At 38.4% G+C, this 14,742-nt stretch overlaps 4 protein-coding genes across 5 annotated transcripts; 2 read left to right on the forward strand and 2 right to left on the reverse strand.

Moving 5' to 3' along the window:
* The first annotated feature begins 235 nt into the window (after positions 1–235).
* On the forward strand, positions 236–3,434 carry LOC105177472 (translocon-associated protein beta (TRAPB) family protein). 2 transcript variants are annotated; one of them, XM_011100639.3, is made up of 6 exons: positions 236–568; positions 1,722–1,820; positions 1,948–2,056; positions 2,145–2,216; positions 2,351–2,356; positions 3,059–3,434. In XM_011100639.3, exons 1-6 carry the CDS (start codon positions 387–389, stop codon positions 3,176–3,178), a joined length of 588 nt encoding a protein of 195 aa, XP_011098941.1. In that variant the 5' UTR covers positions 236–386; the 3' UTR covers positions 3,179–3,434. The 2 variants fall into 2 exon arrangements, 1 of the variants encoding a protein (XP_011098941.1); XR_016067170.1 differs by having other exon boundaries at positions 240–568; positions 2,145–2,386.
* A 1,843-nt stretch (positions 3,435–5,277) lies between these two features.
* LOC105177473 (GEM-like protein 5) lies at positions 5,278–6,640 on the reverse strand. The gene is made up of 3 exons (XM_011100640.3): positions 6,141–6,640; positions 5,754–6,028; positions 5,278–5,668 (listed from the first exon to the last, which is right to left on the reverse strand). The coding sequence occupies exons 1-3, from the start codon at positions 6,559–6,561 to the stop codon at positions 5,426–5,428; spliced, it is 939 nt and encodes a 312-aa protein (XP_011098942.1). The 5' UTR covers positions 6,562–6,640; the 3' UTR covers positions 5,278–5,425.
* A 289-nt stretch (positions 6,641–6,929) lies between these two features.
* Positions 6,930–8,822, forward strand: LOC105177474 (proline-rich family protein). The gene is made up of 3 exons (XM_011100641.3): positions 6,930–7,095; positions 7,247–7,496; positions 8,558–8,822. The coding sequence occupies exons 1-3, from the start codon at positions 7,050–7,052 to the stop codon at positions 8,604–8,606; spliced, it is 345 nt and encodes a 114-aa protein (XP_011098943.1). The 5' UTR covers positions 6,930–7,049; the 3' UTR covers positions 8,607–8,822.
* Positions 8,823–9,308: 486 nt separating this feature from the next.
* AFB2 (auxin signaling F-box 2) lies at positions 9,309–13,121 on the reverse strand. The gene is made up of 3 exons (XM_011100643.3): positions 11,558–13,121; positions 10,373–10,868; positions 9,309–10,285 (listed from the first exon to the last, which is right to left on the reverse strand). The coding sequence occupies exons 1-3, from the start codon at positions 12,028–12,030 to the stop codon at positions 9,515–9,517; spliced, it is 1,740 nt and encodes a 579-aa protein (XP_011098945.2). The 5' UTR covers positions 12,031–13,121; the 3' UTR covers positions 9,309–9,514.
* Positions 13,122–14,742: the final 1,621 nt, after the last annotated feature.

Genomic DNA, 14,742 nt, shown 5'->3' on the forward strand with positions numbered 1-14,742 from the left:
CCTTTCATACCAATCATTCAATTTAAATTTATAAAAATTTTACCAACTCAACTTAAAACTTATACAACTAATTAGCTTATTAACAATTTTTTTTAAAGAAAAAAAATTAGTGGGACTTTACACATTCCACGTATTCTATTATTGATGTTATGTTATGTACCAAGCAAACGACGCCGTGGCAAGGGGGCATGTGATATGATATGATATCGTGTGTAATGCCATTTGTCAATTGTGAGCGATCAGCACATGTTTTGGTATTTTGACATATTTGACACAGGATAGTGGTCGGAAATTACGATGACCCAACCCTAACCTTAAAAAACTACTTTACGCTCTGAATCTGAGTTTAGCTAGCACCCCCCCACTTACCGTCGCTTCACCCAGTAATGGCGAATTCCGATTTCGCTCCTGCCATCTGTATTCTTGCAGCTTTTTTCTTCGCCGCATCCACCATCGCCAGCTCCGACGCCCCCTTTATCGTGGCCCATAAGAAGGCCTCCCTCACCAGGCTCAAGTCCGGCTCCGAGCGTGTCTCCGTTTCCATTGACATCTACAATCAAGGATACTCGTATGCTTTTATCCCATTCCACTTTCCTCCATCTTTAATCAGATCTGTCTTTCCTGCGCTTTTATAGATGGTAAAAATTTCATAGAGATGTTTGATTCAGCTGACTGGCGGAATCTTCTGTCTTCCCTTCCTACTTGTAATCTTTCCTTTTCAGGCCCCCCCCCCTTTTTTTTTGCTGAGATTGGATGTGTGTAATTATGGTTCTCTAATAAATGCATTCATGATTTGGGTTTTGGTCTTAATTCAAAATTCACAAAGTGCTGAAACTTAGATCGGGACTTGGGTAATAAGGGGTTCAGTAACGTCTGGACAACTTATTTCACCTTCTCGATTTAATCTTTCTTTCTGAGATTGTTCAAGACGGAAAATTTTGTGATTGACTTTTGTCCAAAGGTACTTGAGGAAACCGATCCAGGGAAGATCCAGAGTTGGATATTCTAATTCATACATATCACATTTTTTGGATTAGTATCTGGAACAGTTTCCGTTAAATGGGATATGTATTAATTACTGTGCATGTGCTCCCAACCTATGCTTAGTCTTTTGGGCTACAATTACCAAATTAACTTTAGCCAATCACTCAAATTGCTTTACCTTGTTGATGATGTTGCATTGCATCTTCTACTTCCGTAACCATGGAGGCCACCATCTAAATTGTAGAACCAGTTCATTGTACCATTGAAAATGATTCATCCACAACCCGCTTGCATAATCACCGATCCAGTGGAGTTCACTCCAATAGAGATGGCCAGCGTTCTTCTAACTACAATTGCTTGGATTCCATATCTTACGAGGTTTCTTTTGTTTTCTAAGTAAAGGGATAGAAGAGTTTCCAAGTTTTTACTCACCCAACATGTGTGGCTAGCGGTTTGTTACTGGAGATATATCTCTCTAAGGCCCTAAGTTTTGATCTATAAATTATCAACTATCTTGTATGAAGAAGAAGCGGTACTGGATATATTAAATTTTGTTATTGGATTTTAAGCACATACATGTAAACGGAACACTGACATATACTGCAATTATTTGTGTGACTTTTGCTTCTCAAGGACTCTCAAATAAAAGAGAACACTGCCATCTTTTTGTTATTTTTGTAATATTAGAATTTCATCCTAGAATTGTGGTCTAATGCAATGTGCTTCTGCGTGTTCAGGACTGCTTATGATGTAACACTTAACGATGATAGCTGGTCTCAGGATGTCTTTGACATTGTCTCTGGAAATACTTCAGTGTCATGGGAAAGGCTTGACGCGTAAGTCATTATTCAAAGATCTTTTGCACCAAAACATAGTGTGCCTGGTCTGCCTTTGACTACTCTATACTTGCAGTTAGTCCTAATCCAACTAATCCCTTTATCCTGTTAATATGAGTACTTTCAGTGGGACTGTTCTTTCACATTCCTTTGAGTTGGAGGCAAAAACAAGAACTGTCTTTTATGGAGCTCCGGCAGTTATTACATTCCGTGTTCCTACAAAAGCTGCCTTACAGGTTTGGCATTTGCCCCAGAGTTATATGTGTGCTATTATACAAATTATATTGTGAAGGTTTTGCAATATTTTGACTGGTGAATTTTCAGGAGGCATACTCAACTCCAATCCTGCCTCTCGATGTTCTAGCAGATAGGCCTCCTGAGAAAAAGTTTGATTGGGTAAGCTTTAAAATAATTTAGCACTTGTTTTCTACTTCATGCTGGTACTTGTTGAATAACTTCCCCCCTTTTTTTCTCTTTTTCCTTTCATCTTTTGGCGTGGAATTGTTTTGCGGGGCACCTGAAATCATTAGGCTAAGGTATGACCTATCTGTCATTCTGATACTTTGGTGAATCATTTTGTCCATTTGTAATTTCTTTTCTTATTAAGTAAGCGGTTAAGGGAAATGTAATCACTTTGGTGCTTAAGAGGAGGAGAAAAAAGATAATTATCATTTTAATCTTCATGAGTAGCATTACCATTGTCATTTTGGATTTTCTAGGAGGTAAGTCAGAGTGAAAAGTGGGGGGTGAAACAATTTCTGGTAGGCTTGTGTCACATATGGTTGGTGGTGGAATGAGGATAATTTGTGATTTATAAACTACTAGTAGTCGCTGCACGCGGTCCCTGAGAGCATATAAAAAAACCGTGGTGGGAGATTAAGAGGAAAAAGAAATTATTGAAAAAAAAAGACGTGGTGTGAGGAGAAAGAAAGAAACGTGGAGTGAGGAGAGAAAAAAAATAGATTGTCATTATGAGTTTATTAAAAATATTGAGATTGTTATTATGGCCAAATTTTTTTGAAGGAAAGAGATGAAGTAAATGGTAAATTTGGTATAACAAAAGGTTCTCTTTTATAATAGTATGAAATAGATGTCCTTTCAGTATCAATTATTGGAGCATGTCCTCGTGGAAGAACTCTCTTCCTTGGGAGTGTAAATATTTTTAGTATTTTATCTTTTCATTTTAACAAGTTCTGATGCACTGTATTTTCTGCTCACTCTAAAATTTTCTTGTGCAGAGACTCTTGGCAAAATACGGATCTCTTGTTTCAGTGATATCTATTGTGGTTTTGTTTGTGTACCTGGTCTCAACACCGTCAAAATCGAGTGCATCAAAGGCAAGCAAGAAGAAGCGCTAAACAGGAGATGCAATTGATTAATGTGGAATTGAATTTCCTTTGCATTGTAAACGCATCCTGGGTGACCACCCTCTCTTCTTATCCCGTGTCGTTGTTACAGCCATAGATGTTATTTCTGTCGGTACAATTTTACACTTGTAGAGAGCTAAACAGTAGACATTAGACATGAGATAGCTTGACTGTCTGCCGGCATCTTTTGAATCCAGGAATCTTTACCCTTTGCAGCTTACATAAAATTTTTGCATCCGTAACTTAATACCTTTGTCTGCAATTCTCAATCTTGGATTATGGTGATATGGAATCTTTGATATGGTATTAATGGCGACTGCTCTGATTAGAAGTGTGGTGATAAATAGTGGTGCATGACTGCATGGTGAAAATCAGACTGCTAGGATCAGAAGTTTGATGATAAATAGTGATGGTAAAAGTCACATTTAGTAAATTCATGAAGGGTGTTCATCTGCCGAGCCGGCTCGTGGGCTCAATTTTGGGTTGGAGCTCAATTCTCTTTGTTCGTCACCTCACCAATTTTTTCTATTATTTTTATATTTTTGATATATATTTTTATTTATAAAATTTTTATATATTTAATTTTATATTCAATATTTTATCAATTTTACATTCAAAATTGATCATATATTATAATTATTAATTAATATCATTCAATTTATTTTGGATGATAATAAATTGTGGTACTTTTATTTATATATTTAATTTTTATACAAAAATAAATTGAATTAACAACTTAGTAAATTATAATATTTTTTATAATTAAAATTATTATTTAATATGGCACATATAAACTTTATGTTATATTTTAATATATATTTGTATTGTGTTATACTTTTTTAACTTGACAAGTAAATTCACTTATGATATTTTTATCTATTTCTGATTTTATATTTATATCAAGATACATATTATGTATTATGCAATCTGTTTTTTATTTATAAATTATGTTGAAATTTAGTGTTTTCTATGAATTAATCTAAAAATAATGATAATTATAATAATAGTGATGGTTGAATAATTTTAATTATTTTATTATATATATAATTAGATCAAAAAGTTTAATCAATAATTACGATTTCTTAAACTTCGGGCGCCCAATTCATACCAATATATATATATATATATATATATAAGATTGTGCCCATTGATAATATCTGACGGTTTGATTAAAAATAACATGGCCTAAATTATCAATACATCTACTTGAATGATTATTCTTATGTCTATATACGATATCTTGACATCCGTATATTCAATAAGTTTAAAATTTTACCAAATGTATTTTTCTATAAGTTTGATCATATCTAACCGTTTGATCTGAATTTTGATGGTCCGATTAACTCATATTGTTCAATAATGTCAAATGATAGTTACATCAATATAATACTAATATTTATAAATATATAAATTTATTGCAGATTGTGAACATATATAAATCTCAACTATAAAATATTTTTATGTATTTCAATTGCATTTTTCAGATAATAGATACTAATCTATAATTTTAAATTGTTCAATATGATTTTTTAGTACATTTTACTAATTATATTACAAATAAACTAATCAGTAGTTTATATCTATAACAATAAATTAAATTTTTTACTATATTTTGATATATTTATAATATAGTATGTATTATGCAATTTATTTTGTTACTTATAAATTTATATAAAAATTTGGTGATTCCCATGATTTAATCTAATAATAACAATAATAATAACTAAAAGAAATAAAAAATAAAAAAAATCAACTTGAGCTCGAGATCGAGGTCGTGAGTCGAGCTAATTAGAATTTTGGTTCCATGTGTTGGGCATTACCTGATAATTAGAATTTTTGTTGGGCTGCATAGTTATTATTTATTTATGTTTTGATTTGTAGGGTGATGGTGTTATGTAATTCTCTGCCTGTCATATGATGTTTCTGTTTATTGTTGCAATGACCCGTACATGTACTAATATTGCTGCGATGATGTATAAAATTATGGAGTAGTATTTACTGCTATTTTCTCACAATCACTCATACGTACTTGGGTTGGTTGCACACAAGCATTTGCGTCGTCTGAATCCATCAATGGCTTGCAACATCCATTAGAACATGAAGCCCAAATTATATTGTTTGGTATTTTATTCAAGGGAAAAACCTTACTAGTATTAGTACCTACCAAACTTTTATTGAAAATTACACACTCAACCCGCAATTACTATCTAAACATGAAGAAATAATAATCTGTGAAGCTCAATGTTGGGCAGCGGAGTCCAACTTCTGGGCGTGTTGATGTGGGTCGGGGACTGGAATTCCAGATGCAGCAAAACTTGAAAAGCTTTCAAAGAGATGATGAGTTGCTTTCTCATAATTAACAAATCCCATGAACCAAAAATCATGGCCGTCCACGGAGACCAGCTGTATGTACCTCTCAGTTGGGTTGTCTCTCATCACCACTGGGTTGATGCTCCCAATCTTGGTTAGTGGTATCAAAATCTACACCATTTTCACACAAAACATATATAGTTTATATCATTTCATTGCCAAATCATAAAACTTTGGTTATTATTGAATGACAAACCTTGTAATAGCTCCAAGTCTCCTGGCCAGACGGCGCAGTGAAGGACAACGGGCGATCGCTGCAAAAAGCGACGTGGATAGTAGAGAGATAGAGGGTGCCGGCAACTGGACCAGTTGATGTGGATAAGTAACAGGCAAATGTCTTCTTGAGGGTCTCATTCGGATATGTGGCGAACGTCTGCTTGTAAAGAGCCTCGAATCCACCTCCTGTTATTGTTTTTGCCCTCAGATTCACCTTCCCCCAGGCAGCTCCAGATACAGATGATCCAGTTTTCACTGCAACCCCAACAGCAAATAGAGCATTCAGCTAGCTACTACATAATTGATATAATAAGACTGCAGCGGCCGGAATATTTATATAAATTAGGCTATACACACACACACATACAATTGTGCCAAATGTTGTGGGCAGTGGACTCAGCCTTGGCGCTCCAAGTGTTGAATTTCTGGAGAACAGAGTCAAAGGGAGTGGCGGTACTTGTGTCGATAGGGGTGTATTGGATATAAGGGTGATGGTGGTTTTGGTAGTCTTTCTGATCAGCTGCGCCCCATAAAGCTGCCTTTTGATTGTTTGGGTGGCATGTAGGAACCGCGGGTGTGCCCATTACGTGCGTCCCCCATTTCTCGGCATTCTCAGCATTGTTGGACTTGGATGGAGGTGCGGTGGAGGACGACGGAGCATCAGCTTTCATTTGTTGACCATAGACGGAGGAAGATGGTGGGGTGGGAGGGTCAGGATCAGCAGTAGAGAATGAGAGATGGGGATATTCAACAGATTCAACAACTTGTTGGTTAGTGTTGCGGTTCATGGTTATCGGGTATGGATTTGAATTTAGAGGTGAAAGAAGTAGAAGTGGGAAGAGGAGGCAGATGAATGAAGAAGCTGAAGCAGATTATAAAGGGAAAAGTGGGAGCGCAAATCTGACTTTTGGGCGCCAATTCATATTCCATTGCTTAACCGCGTCATTCTTGTCAATTGTGAGATGGGTGGGGGTCAAATGTTCTAGACGTACATACGTGTGTGAATGTACCATTCAAAGGTCAACAACGTCATTGCGAAGATTCGATTCGCGATCGCAGTTGATGGGTTTAATGTAGAAAACCTCAGGCCCGCAATGCAATGGATTTGATGAGCGGCCCACATCTGCTGGACAACTATAGTAACAAACGGCCTTTTATTTGTTCATTCTCTGCTCATTCCCCCAATACACCTTTTCCTGCAAAATCAATCTTCTCTTTTCTTCAACCTTTTTCTGAATTTCGGCAGAGGTAGAAGGAGAGGGAGGAGACATCCAAAATGAGTTATCAACCACTGCCCCCCCACGACAACCATCCTCCTCCAGGTCTCTTTTCTTCTTTCCCCCTCAACCTTAATCTTTTTCTTTTTAAAGAAAAAAACAACATGTATCATTCTGTAAATTTTCTTTCCCAAATTTCTTGAATCAATCTTTTATGCTCTCATATCAAATGCATTGATTTGTTTTATTCGATCAGGGTATGGAACGGTTTACCATCCACAACCCGGATACCCATCCGCGCCACCTCAACCACCTTTTGAAGGCTATCCGTATCCGCCCCCTCCGCCTTCAGGGTACCCGTATCCCCCACCCCCACAACATGGAGGTGGTTATCAAGGATACTTCAATCAAGGGTATCCTCCGCCGCCGCCTCCCACCCAGGTTTACCATTGTGATCATTATCATCAAGATGATGACTCTGGTTGTACCTCCTTTTTACGAGGATGGTATGTTAAATTTTCCTTTCCCCCCTCTCTTTGATGCAAGCCCTTGATGCCTGTTCTTTGCGTCTTACTTGTATGTAAATCAATTCCCAACACAAGGTTGGGGATTTTATGATGGATTTAAATGTCAGAATCGTGGACAGTACGCCATTCTTTGCTCAGTGTTTTACAATTCATCTGTTATGCAATATAACGGGAAACAGATAACAGCAGGAAATGTATAGCTGAAAGGAGGTGTTGACAATTTGCACATTGTTTGGGGGCTAGATGATTTTAGCGGAGTGAAATGATCTAATGTTTAACCTTCACTTGACTGCGTAGGAAGCATTGCAGATTAACTTCTAGTTATGATTCATCTACCACTGAGACTCAAGCAACTTGGAGGAATTTTCCTTTTCTTTTATTTTACACTTATTAATTAGCTAATGAGCTTAGCTCCAGTCAGTATTAATGGAGAGCGAACCGAAAGGATTAGGATTGGTTCAATGCGTTATGCTAGACCAACAAACTTCATGCAATTGTTTAATTACACCAACTTGGGGGATGTCGTCATGGACTGCAGGGCATTACTGAGGATCCTTGGCAATGTTCTTTACAGCATAGCATGAGAGAGGGTGATGGGTGAGCTGATGCACTTGCAATATATTTAACTCTGTGGCATAAGAGAGAACCTATGGAGCCTATTCATGGAGTCATTACTCATTAGCTGATGTTTTCATAGAATTATTGGGGTGCCAACCTATAAGCAGAATTGTTCATCATGCTTAGTCAAACTGTTATATGACGGTTGTCCAGCTTAGGTGGTCTGCCAATTACCCTCATCATAAGCCCCTGGTGTTGACAGTCTCAAATTATTGCTTTCGTCGGTTTACAGGTTGAGTAAATGATGTTTTGGCTCATTATACATTACTCACAAACTTTCAGGAGTATTTTTCTATTCCCCATGCTACTTATTGTATATAACTCAAAAAGCTAATTTTTCTCTATTTTGATGCTTCTGCATGATGGCGTTTCTTTCCCAAAACCACCATAATGAAGATAGTGAATTTGGTTGTCATGTGCAGTTTAGCGGCCCTCTGTTGCTGTTGTATATTAGAGGAGTGCTTCTTCTGAAGTTCACATGTGCCCGATCCTCTGTTGGTGTCGCGGAAATACTGTTTGTGTCCCTTGTTCATGGGAATGCCTACTGACAGTATTCTTGTTGGTGAAGAAATCAAGTTGTATTTGATAATTTTTTCAGAATGTTCTTTTTGCCACTGAAATTGGGATTTCAATGTACGACTGATTGTATGGTGAAACTGTGGGTGAATAAAGGTTGTATTTTCTTCATTCCTGTGTGTCTGTATCAGATGACACTGAAGATGTGGTCAACCTTACTATTCTGTTTTAATGGTTTAAAGCTTTTAGTCTATAGCTCGTGAAAGAAGTTCTTGTGCAGCTTCTGTTTCAGATAAGTACTTTTGCAGTGAGGGGGCTTTGCCGCTATTTATCAAGGTTACCTAATGGAGATGGTCAAGTTCAACATCTCTGTGCTTAATATGTTGAAAATGTTGGCCGACGAGATTGGAGTAGGATCTGGTTTATATGTTATAAAAATGGTAACACGGTATTTACCAGCAGAAATGTTGTTGCACGCTCAAAGTTTAGGTAATTCATACAGTGCCGTATCTACTAATTGCCTCTCTATCCGTGAAAACTGCCAATTTCCTCATCCCAGAATTTCCCTATAGGCAGGAAATGCATAGGTATTCCCTGACGAGAATCAACTACCAATTTGAACCACAGAGATGAAGAAACTACCACACCAAAGGAACATACTCGATAACACTAGACTAGATAAATGTTGTCTGTATCAACAAAAACATTGTACAAATTGAAAGTTCAAACAAATTAACAGCCTGACTTTAACAATAACCACCAGTAACCTAGAAACGCATAGCACCAAATGAGTCTAAGCAATATAGAGCTACTTAATACAAAGGAAAACAGGAATGAGTCTGGTCAATGCGCTCGGGGCACATCTACAATGTCCAAACGAAGTCAGGTGCATCTCTCCGAGGCCCAACCAGTGTCCGATACAAGTACATCTTTTCGACTCTATGTCTATCATCGGGGCTAGCCTCAATCTGCTCGCCTTCATTAATGATCTCCACATTAAGTCTTGGCATCTTCTCTGCAAGGGTCTTGCATGCTCCAAAGGTCACTTCACAGGACGACATCCAAAGGGATCGCATTGTCTCATACTTTCCCACGTCCGCAAGAAGTGCCACATTACCAAAGGGGCTATCCCTGATCTCTAGTTTCTTCAGTTTCTTGCACCCATTCAACACATAAAGCATTCCTTTGTCACTATCCCCAGCAAAGGCAATTGAAAGCATTTCCAGCTGCTCAGCATACATTCCTATATAAAGGAAAACCTGATCTGTCAGAAGACCTGACACTGATAACCGCTTCAGACCCTTGCACGACTGAACAATCGCCCCAAAACCTTCATCAAGTGGTTGATTGGTCACTGCATCTGGTATAGTTGGGTCAAGGGTGCACAACCGGAAGCGGATAAAGTTGGGGCAATTTTTTGCCACGGTGATGAGCGCAGCATTAGTCATCTGCTGACAGAAATAGAGCAGCGAGTTTAGCTTGGGGCATCCAGCTGATACAGCAACTAGTCCTTCTTCTGTTACAGCTGCATTACCCACACCATAAAGGTCAGAGGGGAAGACTCTCAACTCCTGTAGTTCTTTACATGTGGAGGCCACGACATCAAGCCCTTTATCTCCAATTGTATCTAAGATCTGCATAATCCAATTCCAATCTTCATTACTCAAGGAAACAGAGGAAAAAAGAAGTTACAAAATAATGACTTGTATAAGAAAACAAACCCATAGACGCTCTAATTTCTTGCAGTGACAGATTAGCTTTATAAGCTCACTACTGTAGATTCCTGGAGCGTAGCTCAAGTTCAAAGATGTCAAATTTGTGCAAATTGGGTAGACAGCAGGCAAACAGCGCGTATTGACATCCAGGAATCCTGACAAGCTTCTAATTGATTTACACTTCTTAATAGCATTTTTCAATTTGCAGTACGCGTCTGAATCTGGATCATGGACAAAAGTCCCAGTCCCCAGATCATTCAATTGAGGTGCCTGCACCAAAATCTTCTGAAGAGTGTCCAGAGGCACTGCATGATTAAGTCTCAGACTTCTAAGATTACGGCATCTTGCTACTAGCCTCTCAAGAGCTGCCACACTAACTTCTCCTTTGAGGCATGCAAAATTTAAAGAGACTAGAGAGGTGCACGTGTCAGGAAAACAGCTGAGCCACTGTCCCTTGCGATCATCAACTTCATTTTCCTGCAAGTCAAGCTCCCTAAGAAACCTGTTGGGCAAAGATCAATGTCAATAAAACAGAAAACTCCGTGGACTAATATAGTATTCAACCAGAAGCATGCATCTAACTCCACCGACCTAGTTCATCTCCTCCCACCGGTAAGAGAGAACTACATAAAACAAGAAAGCTTTTGATCCATATCCTTGTGATTTGGGGTGAAAATTATACAAAAGTTCATTTTATAGGCATGAGTTTATCCACATAGATCATATGCATAAATTTAATATGCAAGGAATAAGAAAATCAAATTACATCTATGGAGAAAAGCCATATAAGTCGGTGACAGGGAAACAAATTTGATTAGCCAACAGCTAGGTAATTTATACAAAAAAGAAAAAGAAATTACTACGAATGCGGCAATCATACTATCACCTACAGAAGGAAAAAGAAAAAGACAAGTCAAAATCCAAGGAATGCTTCTCGGACGATAAAATAAATAGAACATTTGGCAACAAAACTGGCAAGCTATAAATGATTTGAAACTAGGACAAATGAGCATCAACATCTAAGCCCAGCAAGGAGTAATAGCTCAAGATGTCAGCAAAGGTATTTTCCCATTGTACAAGACAATGTAATTGACGAAGCCTACATCACCGAACCTCGTAGTAGGAAAAGGTAGCAGGAAGCCAGAAAAGAGAGTCCACACAGATTTCACAAGGAAAGGGGAAGTCGTGTACCTGCAATTGGATGCAATGGCAGCAAGGCCATCAGTACTGAACCCGTCGCAGCTGACCAAGACCAAAGACTTGAAATTGGGAAAAGACTTCGCAAGCAGCTCAAGGCTCTCATCAGACACCACCATCCTCTTTAACCTCAGCTCCTCCAGATTTATTCCATTCTTGGCCATGGCCTCAATCCAAGGGTACACGTAGCCACCCCAATCATGAGGCACCAGATTGAAGTCCGCGAAATGGGGTTTGCCTTTAAGAGTTAAGGACCGAACCCTGGGGAACCTAGCAATCAGACGCTCAGGATCGACGGCGTAGCAGTTGCCAATAAAAACCTTTTCTCGGCTAAATCTTTCCACACTATACCAAGACTTGCAGACTAAAGACACCGCATTCCGGTCCCGATGCGAGGTCAGGAAATCGAAGACGTGCTCTAGTACTTCCTCCGGGAAGTAATTCATCACACTCTGGAACAAACACATCCGATCCAACTCCGATCGAAACCCTTTACCACACCCCTTTTTATCCAAGAAAAAGAGAAAAGAAAAGACTCAACGTTCTTGCGATAGTCAGTCAACGATGAACTGAAAAACTTGAGATTTGTGAAGTAAAAAGGGAAAGTAATATTATTTTTGGGAGCTGGATCTAAGATGAAACAGATCTGAAATTGTTTTGGATTTGTGGTGGAAAAGGAAAAATGAAGATGAGAAAGGAAAGGGGTGTATATGACAACTTATGTTCTACTTCCAGAATGGATCTGAAAGAAATGAAGAGAAGTTGAGGAGCGAAAAAGGAAGAGAGTAGAAGTAGTATTATTGGACAAGAGAGAGAAAGATAATAGGGAGCACAGTTATCATCATTCAAATATCAAAAGGTGATGATTACTAAGTTGAAGAACGGAAAAAAGAAGACCCAAAAAAACTCAAGAGTAGAAGACGACTAAGATCTAGAAGAAAAAACCGAATCAATATTCAAAGATCGGAAAGAAAAAAACAAGGGCTAAATTTCCGTAGTGAACAGGAAAGAAGGGGTGTCTTAAAAAAAAAAGATCCAGAAAGAAATCAATATCAATCACTCCTCCTCCTCCTCATCATCATCATCGTCTTCAGAAATAAGTGATTGATGTTTCTCTCTTCTCTATCTACCTTTGGTGGGTATGGGGAGGAGTGGTGTTATCTTTTGTCTCTCTCTGTGCGTCTGTGTCGCCTCAGCAGCCATTCATGAGTGATTTGTTAAAGCTGCACTAAACTCACTCATCTCATCATCATCATCATCATCAGCAGCAGTAGCAGAAGCGGAATGAATGAGTAGTAGTAAGTAAGTAGGGAGGGGAGGGCATAGTTGAAGTTTGACTAGGGTTAAGATTTTTTCGAAAACACAGGCAGCAGCAGCAGCAGCAGCAGCAGCAGATCTGAAGCTGAAGCTGAAGCTGAGGCTTAGATCGTATGGAATTGGAAAGAGAAGAGGCAGAGAGAGGAGGAAGGAATCTTGACCGTCCACTAACACTAACATGCATCTGTCTTTTTCTCTCTGCAATCCACATCCAAATCCAACCCATCTTTCTTACTCGCCACCTTACCCCCTATGTCATGTGCCGGTGGGCCGCATCTTCCACATCTGGGGCGAGTATCCTGTTTTTTCCTACTCTCGAGCTTTTGTGTAATTCTTTTCTTTTTTCTTTTTAATAATTTCCAAGACAAGATAATTATTTATTTTGTATGTGAAATGAGTGATTTTTGGTTGGAGTTTCTAATTTTCCTTTTTTCTTTTCTTCTGTGGTGTTTAGTGTTCAGTTCATTGTTCACTGCTTGTGCTTGGGGGGCATTTTTGCTTGCCAAACAAAAGTACAAAGATAATTGGAGTGTGTGATTACTGATTGGAGAGAGCGATTGCTGGTTAGGCCAAAAGAAATAATAAGAGTGGGGGGAAGGGGGTAATACACAAATTTGCAGTACCCACTACAATGATAATTGGAGTGTGTGAGAGAGCGATTGCTGATTAGGCCAAAAGAAATAATAAGAGTGGGGGCAGGGGGTAATACACAAATTTGCAGTGCCCCCAAGAAACCAACCACACATACATTCATTCTCAATTCACTAACAAAAGCCATCCCAAAAAGGTGTCCTTAATGAAAATGTATAATAATAACAATAATAATGATATAACCCATCTTCATATGCCGCCTCCTATTCTCATCATTTGCACCCATGTGATTTCTCATTCTTTCTTCTATTTATCCCATCCTCCCCTCCTCTGTAGCAAGGAAGGAGGTAGCTCACTACTCCCACCCCTCAACCTAATCAACAATTTCTTCCATCTTTATTATCTACTGATGAATCTTCCTTTTAACACAAAAATGGGCCACTTATGTGCTACTTATTACAGATTCACTCATTCATTCATTTTACAAGATATTTTCAGGTAATGCTATTAAGATGCCATGCAACTCTATATACTCTGCTCATTCCCACTCCCACACTCCACACTTGTGAACACCAACCCCTCACATTCCAAATCCACAACTAAGCTAACTAAGCACGCACTTGGACTACACTACACCACTCACCTTCACTCTCATCCAACTATTCTGCTCCCACCCTCGCCATTTTCCTTTTCACAACACAACTAATAAATCTACTAAAAGCAGCACCATCTTTCTACCAAAACCAGAGATACAAGACAATTGATCTCACCTGTAATATATATTACACTATCATACAAGAAATATTTAACTTAAGAAAACCACAAACGGAAAGGCCATTCCCACCCCTAATTCCCATCTTTTGGCAATTCTAACATGATCAAACACTAGATATACCATCATATTACACATTCTTGGATCATGTAATGCATCAAAATCTTCAAGGAAACTTCAGCATGTTGACAATGTTGTCCTTGAGTGGGAATCATATCATTTCAACCTGTTTGAGTTATGCCTCTGATTTCAACATAGCACAAGTAGAAAGCCAGCAACTTCCCTCAAAAGATCAAATATAACAAGCCCCCCAACAGATATAGACAAAGTTCTTCACATATTCCCCCAGCAAAGAAGACAACATTATAAATTGCATAAGAAGGACGCAGCCAACACAGTTTCTACAAGAATCAAAGATACTAATCAGATTATTAGAGCGCATTTCAACAACCGACACAGGACAAATCAAGGCTTTACAACATTTCAGTGAAAAGGCTAC

The sequence above is a fragment of the Sesamum indicum genome, linkage group LG9, assembly GCF_026168435.1.
Source record: "Sesamum indicum cultivar Baizhima isolate 11 linkage group LG9, ASM2616843v1, whole genome shotgun sequence".
NCBI classification, from domain to species: domain Eukaryota; kingdom Viridiplantae; phylum Streptophyta; class Magnoliopsida; order Lamiales; family Pedaliaceae; genus Sesamum; species Sesamum indicum.

Excerpts from the sequence above, each read along its gene's own strand:
- LOC105177473 (XM_011100640.3), bottom strand. The coding sequence starts at position 6,561 with ATGAACCGCAACACTAACCAACAAGTTGTTGAATCTGTTGAATATCCC. Across the intron at positions 6,029-6,140 it reads CCACAACATTTGGCACAATT|TGAAAACTGGATCATCTGTA; the intron begins GTATGTGTGTGT and ends TTGGGGTTGCAG. Across the intron at positions 5,669-5,753 it reads AGACTTGGAGCTATTACAAG|ATTTTGATACCACTAACCAA; the intron begins GTTTGTCATTCA and ends AAAATGGTGTAG.
- LOC105177472 (XM_011100639.3), top strand. The coding sequence starts at position 387 with ATGGCGAATTCCGATTTCGCTCCTGCCATCTGTATTCTTGCAGCTTTT. Across the intron at positions 569-1,721 it reads ATCTACAATCAAGGATACTC|GACTGCTTATGATGTAACAC; the intron begins GTATGCTTTTAT and ends CTGCGTGTTCAG. Across the intron at positions 1,821-1,947 it reads TCATGGGAAAGGCTTGACGC|TGGGACTGTTCTTTCACATT; the intron begins GTAAGTCATTAT and ends GAGTACTTTCAG.
- AFB2 (XM_011100643.3), bottom strand. The coding sequence starts at position 12,030 with ATGTGTTTGTTCCAGAGTGTGATGAATTACTTCCCGGAGGAAGTACTA. Across the intron at positions 10,869-11,557 it reads GCCATTGCATCCAATTGCAG|GTTTCTTAGGGAGCTTGACT; the intron begins GTACACGACTTC and ends TTTGCCCAACAG. Across the intron at positions 10,286-10,372 it reads AGAAATTAGAGCGTCTATGG|ATCTTAGATACAATTGGAGA; the intron begins GTTTGTTTTCTT and ends TGGATTATGCAG.
- LOC105177474 (XM_011100641.3), top strand. The coding sequence starts at position 7,050 with ATGAGTTATCAACCACTGCCCCCCCACGACAACCATCCTCCTCCAG. Across the intron at positions 7,096-7,246 it reads CGACAACCATCCTCCTCCAG|GGTATGGAACGGTTTACCAT; the intron begins GTCTCTTTTCTT and ends TTATTCGATCAG. Across the intron at positions 7,497-8,557 it reads ACCTCCTTTTTACGAGGATG|TTTAGCGGCCCTCTGTTGCT; the intron begins GTATGTTAAATT and ends TGTCATGTGCAG.